The following is a 15,447-nucleotide window of genomic DNA, read 5'->3' on the forward strand; positions in this document are numbered from 1 at the left end:
ATGTTTATTTCCTTATGCATAGATTCGATGTTACAGAGTCCCAGATCATAATTATAATATGCCAGCTTCTCACAGGAACCCTGGGACCTTGGTTCTGGAACTTCACGGTAACTGCCAGAATATTCATGCTGTCCAGTCAATAATGGCATGAACTCAATAAAGACAGCACCTTTGTCATGCACAGAGTATTAAAAAACAAAAAATCAACAGTCTTCCTGGTGGTATTTCACAAACAGGTTATTAGAAGATGAATAATTTTAATATACAATAGGGCAATAAAAATCCACCCTATTAAACAACATTTTTTTAAAAATAACATTTCTAGTGATTTGATGGTAAAACCAATTTTCTCTCCCGTTTACCTACTATACCTAATATCATTTTTGCTCTATGTAATATTCTTAAAATAAATACCTTTCCACCACTAAATAGAAGTTTTTTGGCCTTTATGTTTTGAAAACGGAATAAAGCAAGCAGAGTTTTCCTTAGGTAAGTCGAGAGGACTCTATAGTAATGTAGGAAAGATTCTGTTTATTCTCTTGACTTAGCATATCCTTTAAGCAATCTAATACTACTTCTTCCATTTCTGTTTTCAATGATCTTGGTTTTTTAAAAAATTAATGCTAGAAGCTATTCTCACTTCTATTTGTTTTGTTTACTGTTTTCCTCTCTTAGTTATGCTTTTAAAGCTAAGTGTCCTTAGCTTTTCATGTTCCTATAGTCATCCTTTGAATACCCTCCTTTTTCAGATTTGGGGGGTTTTTTTAGTAAATACATATTTTCTTAATGCTAACAGTAAGTAACGTACCTTTTTCTCTCATATTAGAATTATAATTTTGACCTTATGACTTTTAAAAGTTCAAAAAGATTTATTAGGAAATGGTTTCCCAGTAGAATAGTCTGGAATCCTTCACACTTTAATATGAAAAGGTTTATTTACGAGAAAAATACAGCTAAGATTCTGTTTATTTTGCAATTCAGAGAGTGTTGGGGAGCTCTTCATATGGACGCCTGACAGACAGTTCTAGCAATACAAGACTGCATTAGGTTTCCTACACTTGAGTCCCCATGCCCCAAACTGCTTCAATAATTTGCCAGAAATAGTGAATCCCTGGTAGCAAAGTTCTTTCTGAAACGTATCTTGCAGGATAGTAAATCCAGCTATTCAATGGCAGTGATGATGGCTTTGGGGACAAATTAATAGTAAGAGATATTCTACATCGTTTTTTCAAAAAAACTTGGAATGTGGAAAATACTGAGAAGTACCATAGGCATGTTTTGGTAGCAAAACTAAAGCCATTTTCAATTGAATGTACAGTGTATTTGCATAATTATTTGTGGGATTCCCTCCTAGGGTAGAATAATGTGCATAGTTCAGGATGTGTCATTCTTTAGCAAGACTTTACCCTTAACCTGTCTTCTGGTTCTTTCTCCAAAAACCCGAAGCTTTATGCTTGCTGCAGTTGTCTAGATTTATATTTTTAGGTAGCTCATTTATTATTATTATTAATTATATTCGCAATAGGTCTTTTCCACCAGTGTTTTTATTGAAATTAATAGTCAAGATATGCTGTATTATTTACTTTCACCTTGTCTGTCTATGGTAACAAAGTACCCTATATTTATAGAGCCCTCACTATTAAAATGTTTCTAGAAACTAATGCATTTTAATTTTAACATCATGAAAAATGTTTTGGAAATCTGGATTTTTTCCTCGAGATATACTGTCTTCACTTTTACCAATCACTAACTTGCAGAGATTTTCTTTTGCTTTTAATATTTGTTGCTTTAACTGATTTGGTCATTGAAATGAAATTGTCAGATGTACTTTTTTCTCTTTTTTCTACAAAGTTCAGAGGAAAAAATAGGCTTCAGAAAGAGTTGTTCTCTCTAATTTGTTTCCAATTTAATTTAATTTATTAGTGTCCAAACTTCCTATGTCAGCTGTTGCCTCTTGTAGCCTCATATTTTAAGGAAAATTGTGTTAGAATATGATAAGCATCATCCTGAAATGTATAGACACCTTAGTGATAGCAAGTTAAAAACATCTGACAGATGTTTGTTCCAGTTGATTAGTAGACTAAAAATTAGAAGAGTTGTAGCACTGTGTAGCAGCAACACTTCCAATCTCTTTCAAGGCTCTGCCACTTGCTCTCTCTGTAACCTTGGAAAAATCATTTAACCTATCTGACTAAATTTCCTCATCTATAAAATGGTGATAATAGTTCTCACCTCCTACAATAGTTGTGAAGATTAAAAGAATAAAAAAATGTAATGTGCTAACTACAATGCCTGGCATGTAGTGAGTGTTCATTGTCATTATTATTATATTAATTTTAAGACCTGTTAGTAACTTCCAGTAGTTTACAATTTCTTCCAGAATTGATTGTGCTAGTTTGAGAGGAGAAATCTGTCCTCGATCCCTTTATTTAACTCCAAGATTGTTACTGAATGAGGTGAGAGGACTCTGTTCTAATTCTTCTCTTTGCAAAGGTGATAAGGATAGGCTGCCCCTTAAATCTGAGACCTAAACTTTAGTTCTTCTTAGAGGACTCGTTCTATTCTAGCCTTTGGCTATTTTCTTTTCTTACTCAAAGTCACTGGATGGGTTGTTGTGGGTTTTCTTGTTTTGGTTTTTTCATTCTTCTCAGATAATCTACTGATCCATAATAGTCATTCATGTGGTAGATAATACTGTTTTAAATAATTCAGCTTATCTCAAAAATAGATGCTTAGACTTTCTCTGTATATAACACTGGAATTTAAAATCCTCATAGTTATCACTCAGCTGAACAGTTAGTGTAATTTGACATTAATCTAAGCTTGCCATGCCCAGTTTGCCCCTTATCAAAGGTAGAAAGTAAAATATTGGAAGGCAGTATGTTGAATTTCTAGACTAATCTTCATTCCAATCTACGAATACTTCACTCCACCCCTGGTATTTCTGGTAACATATATAATGAATGCCATCTTCTGGTTATGCATGAGTCCCCTGAACTTCAGATCCATTGACAAATAATTGCAAATCTGTAGTTTATAGCAATCTGATCCTTGAGTAGGGTTCCATACACCTTCAATGACTTTTTAAACAAAATGCTTCTTTTTAAATAATAGCTCACAAGTCAAATTGTACAAATCAGAGTTTCTTTGACATTGTGAATTTAGCCCTGATGCATATTCTGTGCTAACCAAGCCAATAGCCAATACAAATTACCACACAGTTATATTTAGTATGTATAGCTTAACAAAAAATTTGTTTACAAATTAGCTAAGTTTATTTTTGAAGTGCATATGTCACATGTAGAAGAAAAATAGATTAAATTGTCTTGTTTCTGATATTAGAGAGGAAAGACAAAAAATTCTGGGAGAAGATGATTAACATGCTTATCAATTCTCACAGAAGGTCAATTAAATCCTTTCACACCCTTCAGTTAATACTGAATCTTGGAATTCAAACCAAATGTATTTGTTAGGTATTTCTCAGAACACTGAGAAATAAAAATGAAACATTCAAAGTAGAATTTTTTTTCATAGTTAGGTAACTTAATTTGGAGTTCTTATACCCTGTAATCACTTTTAAAAGCTGCACTTCTTATGTAATAACTGCCCTGATCAAAGAGCTTTCTAAGCTGCTTTTCTGTGGTGATGAGGGCCCCCTGGGCTTCTCACTCCAGCTAGGGAGATTCTCTGTTCCCTGTTAGAAGGTAAAATTACTCAGATTCATTTAGGATACCTTGATCTCTTTACCTTTAATCAATAGACCTTCGGATATTGTAAGGCATGATGGGCCCAAAGCATTTATTATGAGTGTTGAAGGTTATTTTGACCATGGACTGCCACACTTACAGCCTCCCCATCAGAAGAATGGGAGACCTTATTAGTCTCCGCAACTGGTGGAGACTTCTTTCCATTTTTCTCAGGTGACAGCCATCAGAACATTGTTTGTTGCTGGCTTGTCGTAATTTAAGTATGTTCTAACCAGAGTACTCATTATGGATTATCCACAGTAATTGAGGAAGTTCTTTTTGTCTTTTGACAACCTATACTAAAATAAAGTAGAAAAAGGATTTAAGCAATACCAGTCAAGGTATTCAAATAGCTTCATGGTTGCAGAAAATTATGTTTATTATCATGTAATTTTCCCCCTCTGAAACTTTTAGACTGTGGAAATCTCATGCTGTAGACATGAGATTTGTTTTCCCATATGTCTTTTTAAAAAATCACTCTGGTGTTTTGGGTGCTTTTCTATCACATATCCCTTATGTCTTGAAGGGCTTATTCTTGGCACAGTCTTGAAGGTTGGTTTTTTGTTTTTATTTATGAGAAATAATCCCAACACCTGGGGCTATTATTCACCCTTGTTTTTTTTGTGTTTTTCTTGAGGAAGATTAGCCCTGAGCTAACTACTGCCAATCCGCCTCTTTTTGCTGAGGAAGACTGGCCCTGAGCTAACATCCATGCCCATATTCCTCTATTTTATACGTGGGACGCCTATCACAGCATGGCTTTTGCCAAGTGGTGCCATGTCCGCACCCGGGATCCGAACCGGCGAACCCCAGACCGCTGAGAAGTGGAACATGTGAACTTAACTGCTGTGCCACCGGGCCAGCCCCTCACCCTTGTTATTATTTTGAAAATAATAATAATAAGGAAGTGACTACAGAAATGCCAAATTCCTGCCTTTGTATAGTATTCTCCCTTCTAAATAACTATCTTTCCTGACAAAAAGAGTAAAATGAGCCCCCTCCTAATATGTATTATAGTAAATTCAGCCCATACTGAGTTAGTGGAAAGGTAGAAAAATGGACTGTCATGTAACCAGCTCTCTTGTAAACAGAATCGTTAACTCTTTTGTTATTGTTAATCATTTCTGCCACCTATCCCTCTTGGCCTGCTTAATTCCTGTCTCTGGGGACGGTCTCATGCTGCACCCTTTTTCACTGGCCATCAGGATTAGAGGCACACCTCCAGGAGTGCCGATAGGCAGTTCTCATGATTCAGAGCAGGAGGGCCTCATCCTAGAGTAGAGAGTATTCCTCTAAATCAGATAAGCAAACAGGAAAAAATATTCCTAACTACCTACCAACTGGTAAGTAAGTTTTCCCTGGCTCTCCTTCCTAATATTAAGGCACTGTTGATCAAAATACAGTGACAATATCTCAGTGGTTTAGAAAATTCTGTCTTCCAAAATTTCTGAACAGGCTAATCCATGAAACTTTCCCTAAGAAGCCCAGTTATGACTTTGTAAAGATCTTTCATGTTTCCTATTCTCTTTTACATTCATCCAAGGTACAAAGATTAATTGCATGAGGTTCCCTCCATTTTTATTTTGTAATTCTATACTTCTGGCCCTTCCCCTCCCAAAAGGCTACTTCATATATCCAGCAAAATGTTGTAAGATGTCTACCCTCCTCCACCCACGACAGAGTCGATCATCTATGACACCTGCTTAGTCTCCTGAGTCTGCTACTGACTGTAATTCCCCTTATTGGCAACACCACTCACCAGGTCAGCTCTACAGATTCTTTTTAGCCTAATTCAGTCCATTTTTTTCCAATAAATGTGTATATCAAGATAACTACATCACTATATGTTTGCAGTTTAATAAGCTTCTGTTTAAAAAACGTTCTTGAGCAAACATAGATCAATTTTTTAGTTGTAAGAGACTGGTTTCAACCTAGTTACTTATGGGCATGAGAGCTTACGTATCTTAAGCTCACATTATAGATTGTCTGCTTTAAGTATCAGTTTTAGAGATGGGGGCTCTATTCTTGGAACTGAACCCCCTTACTGTTGTTGATACCTATTTTTCTTAAACTGATTTTTTAAATTTACTTTAGTAGAAACATTACTCACAACATTATAAAAAAGGTATGCAGCGATCACTCTCCTTCCCATCCTCATCTCCCAGCTGTCCGGTTCCCACACTGTCCTCTCCCAGAGGGAACCATTGTTCTTAGTTTGTAATGTGTCCTTCCAGAAATTTGTTATGTAAACTACTGGAAAAAACAAAAAGAGAATATTATTTTTCTTCTTTTTTACACAAAAAATAGCATATCCACATTCTACAACCTTTTTTTCACCTAATATATCTTTGATATTTTTCCACACCACTATATAGGGAGCTACCCCACTCTTTTCTTATAAGCTACCAAATATTCCATTGTATGGAAGTACCATAATTTCTATAACCACTCCTTCATTGAGGGATATTTTTTAAATTTTGCTGTTATAAATAATACTGTAATGAATGACCTTGTACATTTTGTGCAAGCATATCTGTAGGATAAATTCTCAAAATTAGAAAGCGTTTGATCTAATCTGAGAATGATAATCTCAAGATTATGTAAAGTGCTAGTCTGCAGAAGGAAAGGGACACCATTTTACACTTTGCTCCTCAGTCTTTTTACCCATATTCTTTTGCTCAGTCTTTCAGACTTCTAATTTCTACTGCCCTATTTTTGTATCAGGTTTGTCTCTTCTTGACTGTAAGATCATTTTCAGCAATCTCAAAGCTAATTCTTGGCTGCTTTCAGTATCCTCTTTCCAGAAATCTTAGAGTAGTTGACCTCATAAGCATAAGAATTTCATTGAGAATTGGGTGATTTTTTTTTCACACCCATCCCATGGGAGACATTAAATGAATATATCTAAAGGGCAGTTAAGTTTTGCAAGGTGTCTGTGATTTATGTTACCTTAGTAAAAGCGCACCATTTTTTCCATTTGATACTACGAAGCACTTATTTCAAGATCTCATATAGCAGTACAATGCAGTCCTCTGCTTGACACTCAAAATTTCATACACACACACACGCCTTTTGTTTGTTTGCTTGTTTTTGGTGGGAAAGGTTAAGCTATAGTTTCAGCCCAAATTCAAAGAATCAGAAATTTCCTTTGAAACGGAGGGGTTTTTATTGCTCTGTGAAATTCATCAAATTAAATTAAAAGATTCTGGATTTTATTTGATTTTGCTCATAACAAATTTTTGACACCTCCTTTTCCCCTTTCCTCAATATTTGAGATTTTTTCTATTGTGCATGATAGAGGAATGCTGCTAAGCTTGCAAGTAATTAACTTGAAATTGTTTTGAATAATTCTGCTTTTTTGGCTTTTTGTACCTAATCAGAATTGATGTGACTGAAGTGCAAATCTTCATAATAATCATGCATTTGCTGGCAGTGATTGGAGGACCACCTTTTTGGCAATCTATGGTAACTTTGTTCACGTTGTGTATCCCATGTAATGCATGTTGTCTTTTGCTTGTGTTTTCTAATACAAGATAATCTAGTTAAAGGGTGATATGTAAAATTATTTTATTCCTTCTGAAAATGAAAAGTCACAGCAATGGTAAGACACTAACTTCTCTTTAGGGCATGGTGAATTTTGGACTTGGAGTTACGTGGTACATTAAGTCCATTCCAGGGCTACTTTTGAAACAAAAACAGAACATATTTTTTGTGTATTGCTTCCCCAAAAGAATATATCCTCTTGGAATGTCTTGGAACATCTTCCATGATAGCACTCTTTAAAAAACAAAAAAAGAATATCATCACTTTGAAGGGGGCCCACATATAGTCCCCCTCATGATTATTTTCACTGACATTTGATTCTTTTAAATGTAATAGTTGATTAAATGTGTATTAAACCATGAGACACCTTCTGGAATCCGTTAAAACAAATGGTGAGTGGTATAGCAGATGGTGAGTGTTACTACAGGGAAGTTTCAGAATTCATTAGTTAGAACTGAAGACTTCAAATGTAGTGTAATTTATTTGTATCTCATTCTTAAACTGAAAGACTTAAGAAGTGCCCTTACACTTAAGTAATTCAAACCTGGTGATTTTCCTTAAACACCTGGTGGATACTGTAAATATGTTACATTGTATTTTGATGGAATTAGCTTATATTAAATGTATTTACAAACAGGCATTCCCACATTCTTGGGAAGAAAGTATCTAATCTCAAAATGATGCTTTCTATTTCTGCTGAAATTTACAAAGCCTGTAAGAACCTTTTATTATGCTGGTGAGAAAACTAGTGTAACAGTTTAGGAACTGATATTCTGCATTAATCCAAACTACTAAACCAAAACATGTGTCTGTTATAGTCTGGTAAATCTGAGAATTTAACGGTTTTTTTCCATCTCTAATCCTTTTAAAATGAATTACATTAGTTCAATGATATTTGGATGTATAATTTCATGGTATGAACCCAGAAGGTTTTCCGTTGGCTCTAGGGCGGACACCATGACTCAAAGGAGTTCTTATTCTTCCCAGTCTCAAAGATGCCGAAACTGGGTAGCCCTGAAATAAAGGTGTTTTCAGTACAACTGTCTGGCTGTTTCTATAGAGTGGATGTACTTGACTATCTTGGATGAATTCCAGGATGAGGACAGAAAGGGAAAGACTGGGAACGACAGAATGTACCCACTCTCTTTGAGCTTGGGTAGGAGGTAAAAATGGCAACACTTTTAGTGCTTTTTATAAGTGGATCAGTTGGGGCCGATTTTTAAGGGATCACCTGGTGAGACGTGGGATTCCTCCGACACCAGCTTTCCCTTTACTTTGCCTCAGATTTTCTTGTAGCTAACTTCCTGTTTCCTTCTTAATATGGGGACAAGATGTGTCTTCATACTCTCTCAAGCAGTAATTCTACAGAGAGAGTAAGAGAAAGGCAAAAGATCTAAATCTTCATTCAGCAAGTGTATATTGAGCACCTACAATATCCAGGGCTCTAGAGAGAATATAAAAATCAATTCAAACAAAATCCTACACTCAGGAGCTTATGCTTTGGTGTATATAGCTATAATATGTGACAGAAGTGAAGAGGGCCCTTGGAATGTTTATGACAATTTGCTCCTCAGTCTGTAGCTTGCTTACTTTGTGGTCCAATCCATTTACTAATTAATTTGCCTGGCTTTTCTAATGTTTCTAGGGTTTTTTGTGGGGTTTTTTTGAGGAAGATTAGCCCCGAGCTAACATCTTCTGCCAGTCCTCCTCTTTCTGCTGAGGAAGACTGGCCCTGAGCTAACATCTGTGTCCATCTTCCTCTATTTTATATGTGGGACGCCTGCCACAGCATGGCTTGATGAGCAGTGCCATGTCTGCACCCAGGGTCCGAACCGGGAAACCTGGGCCACCAAAGTGGAACATGCGAACTTAACCACTGCACCACCAGGCTGGCCCCTAATATTTCTGTTTATTCTTTCTTCTTTCAAAGGGCAGCAGTTCCCGTGATCCTAAAGCATTTTCACCAAATTTTAAATAGAGTTGTGACACTATTCAGTTCGGTTGTGGCAGAGATTACTGCTACACCAGAGTTAGCACTCATTCCGTACCCTGGCCCTAATACAGGCATCCCCTGTAATGGATTAATACTTTGCTTGTTTTGAAATCTGAGGGCGTGTAGTATTTCCCCCTTTGCCAGACAGGTCCTTTGTCTCTGGAGGGAAAAGGAAACTAGACGAAGTATTGAGTTTCAGCCAGGTGCATCAGATTTAGATTGTAGTATCCCTAGTTTTCTGAACTGGAGGAGAGAAATCTGTTGGAGTTTAAAGCAACCATGGTGTTGATTTTCTCCTTTATTGAAAACTAGTTTTGAATTTGGGCTATAGGGTTTGGAGATGAATTAGGGAGGGAAAAAGACCATTTAGGATGCTCCATAAATGGGCTTGATTTTTGAGATTGATTTTTAAGTTGTTCTGGGCTTGATTTTTAAGTTGACCTATTTCACTTTAGAATATTAAACACTGCCACAGTGCAACTTGAAATTTGAAGTTGATTTCAGTTTGTTTTGAGCTGTAGTTTTGCAAGAGGTCAGAGTTGTGTAAACAAACTGAGTTCTTGAGAGTTTTGAAGAAATAGAGTATCTAAACATTAAGATTTATGTCTCTACCACTTTTACTGGGATTTTATACATGCAAAACATGTCACATTTGCTATTTGATTCTAAAAGTGTAGGCACATGGCAGCGCTAAAAAAGTACAAACAGCCCTAATTAAAATATTTTCATTATAAGAACTCATTAAACCATTGTGGGCTTTTGGAATCTTGTTCCTATAGTCATTTGTTTCTATTACTAGAATATATCATTTTACTATTGATTTCTTTCCATTCCATATTGGACAAAATTTAAGGTTCAGAAAAGCTAAAGGAAAGCTACAAAAAGGAAGAGAATCTTAAATGATTTTAAAAATTTTGTACAAATTAATTTCATTTGAAATAATGGATATTGTGCTTGCAAGATTCAATACATGACCTCAATCCACTCAGAACCCCTTTAGGTAAATCAACCCATATTTTCAATATACTCTAAAAATATATTATTTACTTCTTTTGAAAAGTAAACTTATATGTTAAAACTTTGGATACACAATTGTAGAGCTGTACCTGCTTGGATGTGCTGGACGTGTTTTTCCCTGCATATGAATGCCTTCTTGGTTGCCCTCTGCTTTTACTCGCTGCCTGTATCCTAACAGTTTGGAGATGGGAACACTTCTGAATAGAACTTTTGTCTTCCATTCTCTAGTTTACAGATTTTTTTAATCTAGTTGCAAATATTTTTAGTCTTTTTATGCTCCACTCTTTCTCTCTCATAACAATTAGAAACAAATTACAGATTTAGAGGTAGAGTTCAAAAACTGTACACAGAAAAAGACAAAGTATCCTTCTTTTATTAAAAAACCAGGAGACAGCCTGGTTCACTGCTGTCAAGTCTTCTAGGCTTCATTAGGTGAGCTTCACTGAGTTTGTGACACAAATTAGTAAAGTTGGATCAGTTTTGTTTTTTAAAGGTTGGTGTCAGAAGTGAGATTAATTTCTTTATAGCCTCATCTCTTGAGACTTGTTCTATTGCATGTGATGGAAAGGAGAGGAAAACTTCCATTACTTTAAGTATATACTAAACTAAAGGGAATGGAGAATATATCAGAATATGAATCAAATGTTCTGTTTTCTTATTTTAATTTGTATGTATTTTAATTGTTCTCTCTTTCTACCCGTTAAAGATTCCAGTGCTGAATATTCAAATGAAAATTTTTCCTGCACTTTGTACTGTAGCAGGGACCATATTTTCCTGTACAAATTACTTCCGTGTAATCTTCACCGGTGGTGTTGGAAAAAATGGATCAACAATAGCAGTAAGTATATCTTAAGATTTCCAATGATTGTTTATGCTAAGACTTCATTTTGTGGTCACTTTATTTTTCATTCAAATTGTATAAAATCACTTGTTTAGAGTCTCAAGTTAGTCTTTAAAAAAGGTAATGTCTAAAACTTCTCAGTTTTATTTATACATGCATACATTTATGTGCTTATATAGCATATTTTTCTGCATGGACACACACACAGACACATGCACTTTTATACACATATATTAAAAAAAGTATGACCTGCTTTGTAAAATAAGCCTGGCTTCTTGAGTAAAATCCTTAGTTTGTTGCCTAACCAGTCCATGCTGCTGCTTTTTATTAGTTGTTCTGGTATTCGGTTATAGAAACTGCTGGCCGTTAGGCATCATGAGGTTCTTAAAAGTTTGAGTTGATCTCTCTTACAGCAGATCCGTGTAGTATCTGATCCGTATTGAATACCATTAATTCCTCTCCCTTCTTTACTGTTTACAGGGAACAAGTGTCCTTTCTCCTTTTCTCCATATTGGATCAGTGATTACATTAGCTGCAATGATCTATAAGAAATCTGCAGTTCAGCTTTTTGAAAAGCATCCCTGTCTTTATATTCTGACATTTGGTTTTGTATCTGCTAAAATCACCAATAAGCTTGTGGTAAGCACCAAAATTTTTATTTGTTTTGTTTTTAACTTTCATCTTATTTTGGTTTTATGGCCATAGTTTTATTCCACAGCTTCCAAAGCAGTTCTAGACTTTACCCTCCTCTGCTCAGAATATTTTGATATCAACATGGGAGCTGTTTTTACTCTTCTGTGGAGCTACAATTTGAGATTACCAGAACCTTTACAATTCTTCTCCTTTCTATCCACAGTTTAATTTAGTTGTTTAGTTTATCTGCATTTGTCAATCTCAATTTCTACACTCAAATTAAGACTCTTTGTGCAAAGTCTCCTTTTGGGGACTTCGTTGATGTGGTATACCCCTTTGATGTATAGCTCTCACACACACCATGTTGTCAGCTTTTTAGTTTTGGAAATTCAACAAATATTGCTAAAGAATTCTTGAAACTTGGTATTTGAGCACAGTACTGACTGACTTGTAGCTCACAATTGCTGTAATATGAAAATGCCTACATCATTGATTCTCTTTTATTCATAGGTGGCACACATGACTAAAAGTGAAATGCATTTGCATGACACAGCATTCATAGGCCCAGCACTTTTGTTTCTGGACCAATATTTTAACAGCTTTATTGATGAATATATTGTACTTTGGATTGCTCTGGTAAGTATTGTACATTGTCCTATATCATAATTTGGAGGCTAGTTGTTTTCTTGTTTCAGAGGGCCAGTCCTTAGAGATAGATCATATAATTGTGATGATTTGGAAAGTCAGAAAACCACATTTATGGGACTTCGTGAGAGTTCCTTGTTTCTTTGTCTTTGAGCCATTTTTTGCATTATTCTTATTAGCCCTGCCTACATTAGGATTCATAAATTTCAGATTTCTGACTGTAAAGCAGGAGTTGGCAAACTACACCCTGTGGACCAATGGCCTGTTTTGTAAATAAAGTTTTATTGGAACACAGCATGGCCATTCATTTATGTGTTGTCTATAGCTGCTTTTATGCTTCAGTGGCACATTTGAGCAGTTGTGACAAAGACAGTATGGTGTGCAAAACCTAAAATATTTACTCTCTCTCTAGGAGTTTGTTGATCTTTGGTGTAAAGGAAAAATCTGTGAGTAAATTGAGTTATTAAATTATATGGAATTGAAGGTGAATCTGAAGAGAAGAAGTCAGAAGCCACTCCTCTTCACTTTCAGGAAGCTTAGGGATGGCCTAAGTAGGTCCTGAGAATCTAATAGTCTCTTTTCTTTCCAGGTCTTCTCTTTCTTTGATTTGATCCGCTACTGTGTCAGTGTTTGCAATCAGATTGCATCACATCTGCACATACATGTCTTCAGAATCAAGGTCTCTACAGCTCATTCTAATCATCACTAATAATGTAACTGGTGTTATATAGGAAACATGTTTTCTTCAGGAAAGAATCTGAACATATTAAGGAGAATGGGTGGATAAGAACAAATATAATTTATAATAATCAATGTTGTATAACTTTTATTCTTTGTTACTGGTAACACTCCTTATCTATCCTGTGGGAGAATGAGAATTGCAAGTCCCATCCTGTAAATTGTACATGTTGTCATACAGGATTTGGCCCAAGAAAGCATGCAGGAAAAAATGCCATGTGTTTGTAATTATCCTGGATTCAGAATAAAAATGTCATGGGGAGCAGATCCCCAGTGGTGGAGATTTCTAATGCAGAATATTTGCAGGTCACGAGATGGTTGCTTTATAATTTTAACAAATCATCATCTTTTAGTGACATCCTTGTTTAGTGTCTTCTCAGTCTTTCTTTATGAAGGAGCTCAGCTTGTGGCACAGATAGATCCCACTAGCTTGTGAGGTGGACCTAGTGATAAAGACCTCGAATTTGGATTGAAAGGTTTCCTGTCTTTACATTGTTGAGGAAGTAAGTCATTTTTTTATTGCTCAAGAAATGATCTCTCTCACGAGCTTGGGAAATCCTGTTAGCATGCGGAATAATGTAACTTTGTCACTCCATTTTATTTTTTTAAATAAATACGTGATCTGAAAGCCAGCCTTTTTCTCACTTTCATTTAGTGGAAAGATAAGCTAAGTTTTAATGTCATTTTAAAAAATTTAAACAAAATTTATGTCTGTTCTTTAATAAGTAAGGAAATTCAGTCAGCTGCAGTGTCATTATGTGTCCTATGACTTTTCTATTTTGAATGACTTGTTTAGCTTAAAACATAGAAATATGTTCATTTTTCCTCTTGATAGGTTTTTTTGTTGTAGTTGTCACGTTCAGATTATGAGTCTTTAGGAATGTCAGACCCTTTCCCCAAATTTTCAATAAGAGAGGCCTGGGCCTCTTTAGGCAGTTATTGAAAATGTTCGGTCTTTTTTCTGGCTGCTCACTATCTATACTGCAATTTGAAATGAGAACCAGGTGTGTTCAGTAACTATAAACAAGATCCGTTTCCATTGTATGTAGATAGTTCAGTTGCTTGAATGAAGAGGCAGAGAGCAGAAAGGGTTTAAACTATTGGCTAAAATGAAGTATCTTATTATTGATTTTTATTTATACCTGTTTCCATAATCATGGATAAACAATAGCTGTATTGTCTTGCCTGCCAGCCAGAACTCTGCTTTCTTGCACTTTTAATGATCCCATTAGTCCCATGTAATCTGGATTAGCAATGGCAGTGAAATCTTTAATTTCTTTGCTAGACTGTAGCAGCAAAGGGAAATCTCTCATGACCTTTGCTTGCTAGCAACTTCTCCAGCATCTGGGGTGGAAAAGTACATACAGGAAAATGCTAGGGCAGATTCAAGTTTTGAAAGCAAGGACAAATGAGGAAAGAGAAGGAAGGATAATTCTACTTCTTTGGCACAGTTACATCTACTGTCTTATTTGATTATTACAAAAGACGCAGCAGATGTTAATTACCTTCAGTGGAAATTGAGGTCTGGAGAAGCTAAAAGGCATACCACTGTTAGACAGTTGCTGCTGTTCTGAATGGGGACTAGAATCTGGATCTTCTGAATCCTGGTCCAGTGTTCTCTCCTATACCCTACTAAGTTTTAGCAGACTAAAGCTGTAAACCGAGATGCTAGAACCTTTTTCAGCCTAAAAGGCTGAAATTTCCAGGTTGGAAGACACTCAGGTATTTGGTGTGACAGATACTGTCTATGGTGATGGTGGTAGAGGCCATCGGCTTCAGGTCAAGGGTGCATTTATAGTAAACTCCACTGGCCATGATTCTTCTTGTGATCGTATACCTGGCTAGGTATCAAAATTACCTGAAGAAGCTTTAAAAACTACAGGCTCCCAGGTCCTATCTCTAGAGATGATTTGGTATGTTTGGGATGGGGCCTCAAAGTATTTTCATAAGCTTCCCAGGATTCCAGTCCTTGTCCTAAAACCTTTTTTGAGGTACAACTGGGTTTAGGAACCACTGCCATAATCTACCTAAAAAGGCGCAATGACTCTTAGAAGCTGTGAAGAATAGCAGTGTGGTTCGGGGTGGCATGTGGACGGTGGAGTATCTGCCACCTGCAGTATGTCTCTGTGCCCCAGAATCAAATTACATTGGCTTTAACTTCAATTTGGTAACCCCAGATCCCATACCCACTCCAAAAACATCTGTGTTCTTTGTATAGAATTCAGAGGCCTCTGAGGGCCACACTCATACACATACATTAAAAAGATGGAACTTTTGAAAAACGAGATGCT

The 15,447-nt window shown here is 36.0% G+C and overlaps 1 protein-coding gene across 5 annotated transcripts in view; it reads left to right on the forward strand.

Moving 5' to 3' along the window:
• Positions 1-13,788, forward strand: part of CEPT1 (choline/ethanolamine phosphotransferase 1) — a 33,449-nt gene extending 19,661 nt beyond the window's left edge. For 2 of the 5 annotated variants that reach the window (XM_044749419.2, XM_014837255.3), the window contains exons 5-9: positions 7,127-7,211; positions 11,006-11,137; positions 11,621-11,779; positions 12,284-12,409; positions 13,008-13,788. In XM_044749419.2, coding sequence (XP_044605354.1) covers positions 7,127-7,211; positions 11,006-11,137; positions 11,621-11,779; positions 12,284-12,409; positions 13,008-13,127 — 622 coding nt within the window. In that variant the 3' untranslated portion in view covers positions 13,128-13,788. Of the gene's footprint in view, positions 1-22; positions 108-7,126; positions 7,212-11,005; positions 11,138-11,620; positions 11,780-12,283; positions 12,410-13,007 lie in introns of all 5 variants that reach the window. The other 3 variants (XM_070487019.1, XM_014837256.3, XR_011494898.1) reach the window with 2 other exon arrangements.
• The last annotated feature ends 1,659 nt before the right edge of the window (positions 13,789-15,447 follow it).

The sequence above is a fragment of the Equus asinus genome, chromosome 16, assembly GCF_041296235.1.
Source record: "Equus asinus isolate D_3611 breed Donkey chromosome 16, EquAss-T2T_v2, whole genome shotgun sequence".
Taxonomy (NCBI): Eukaryota; Metazoa; Chordata; class Mammalia; order Perissodactyla; family Equidae; genus Equus; species Equus asinus.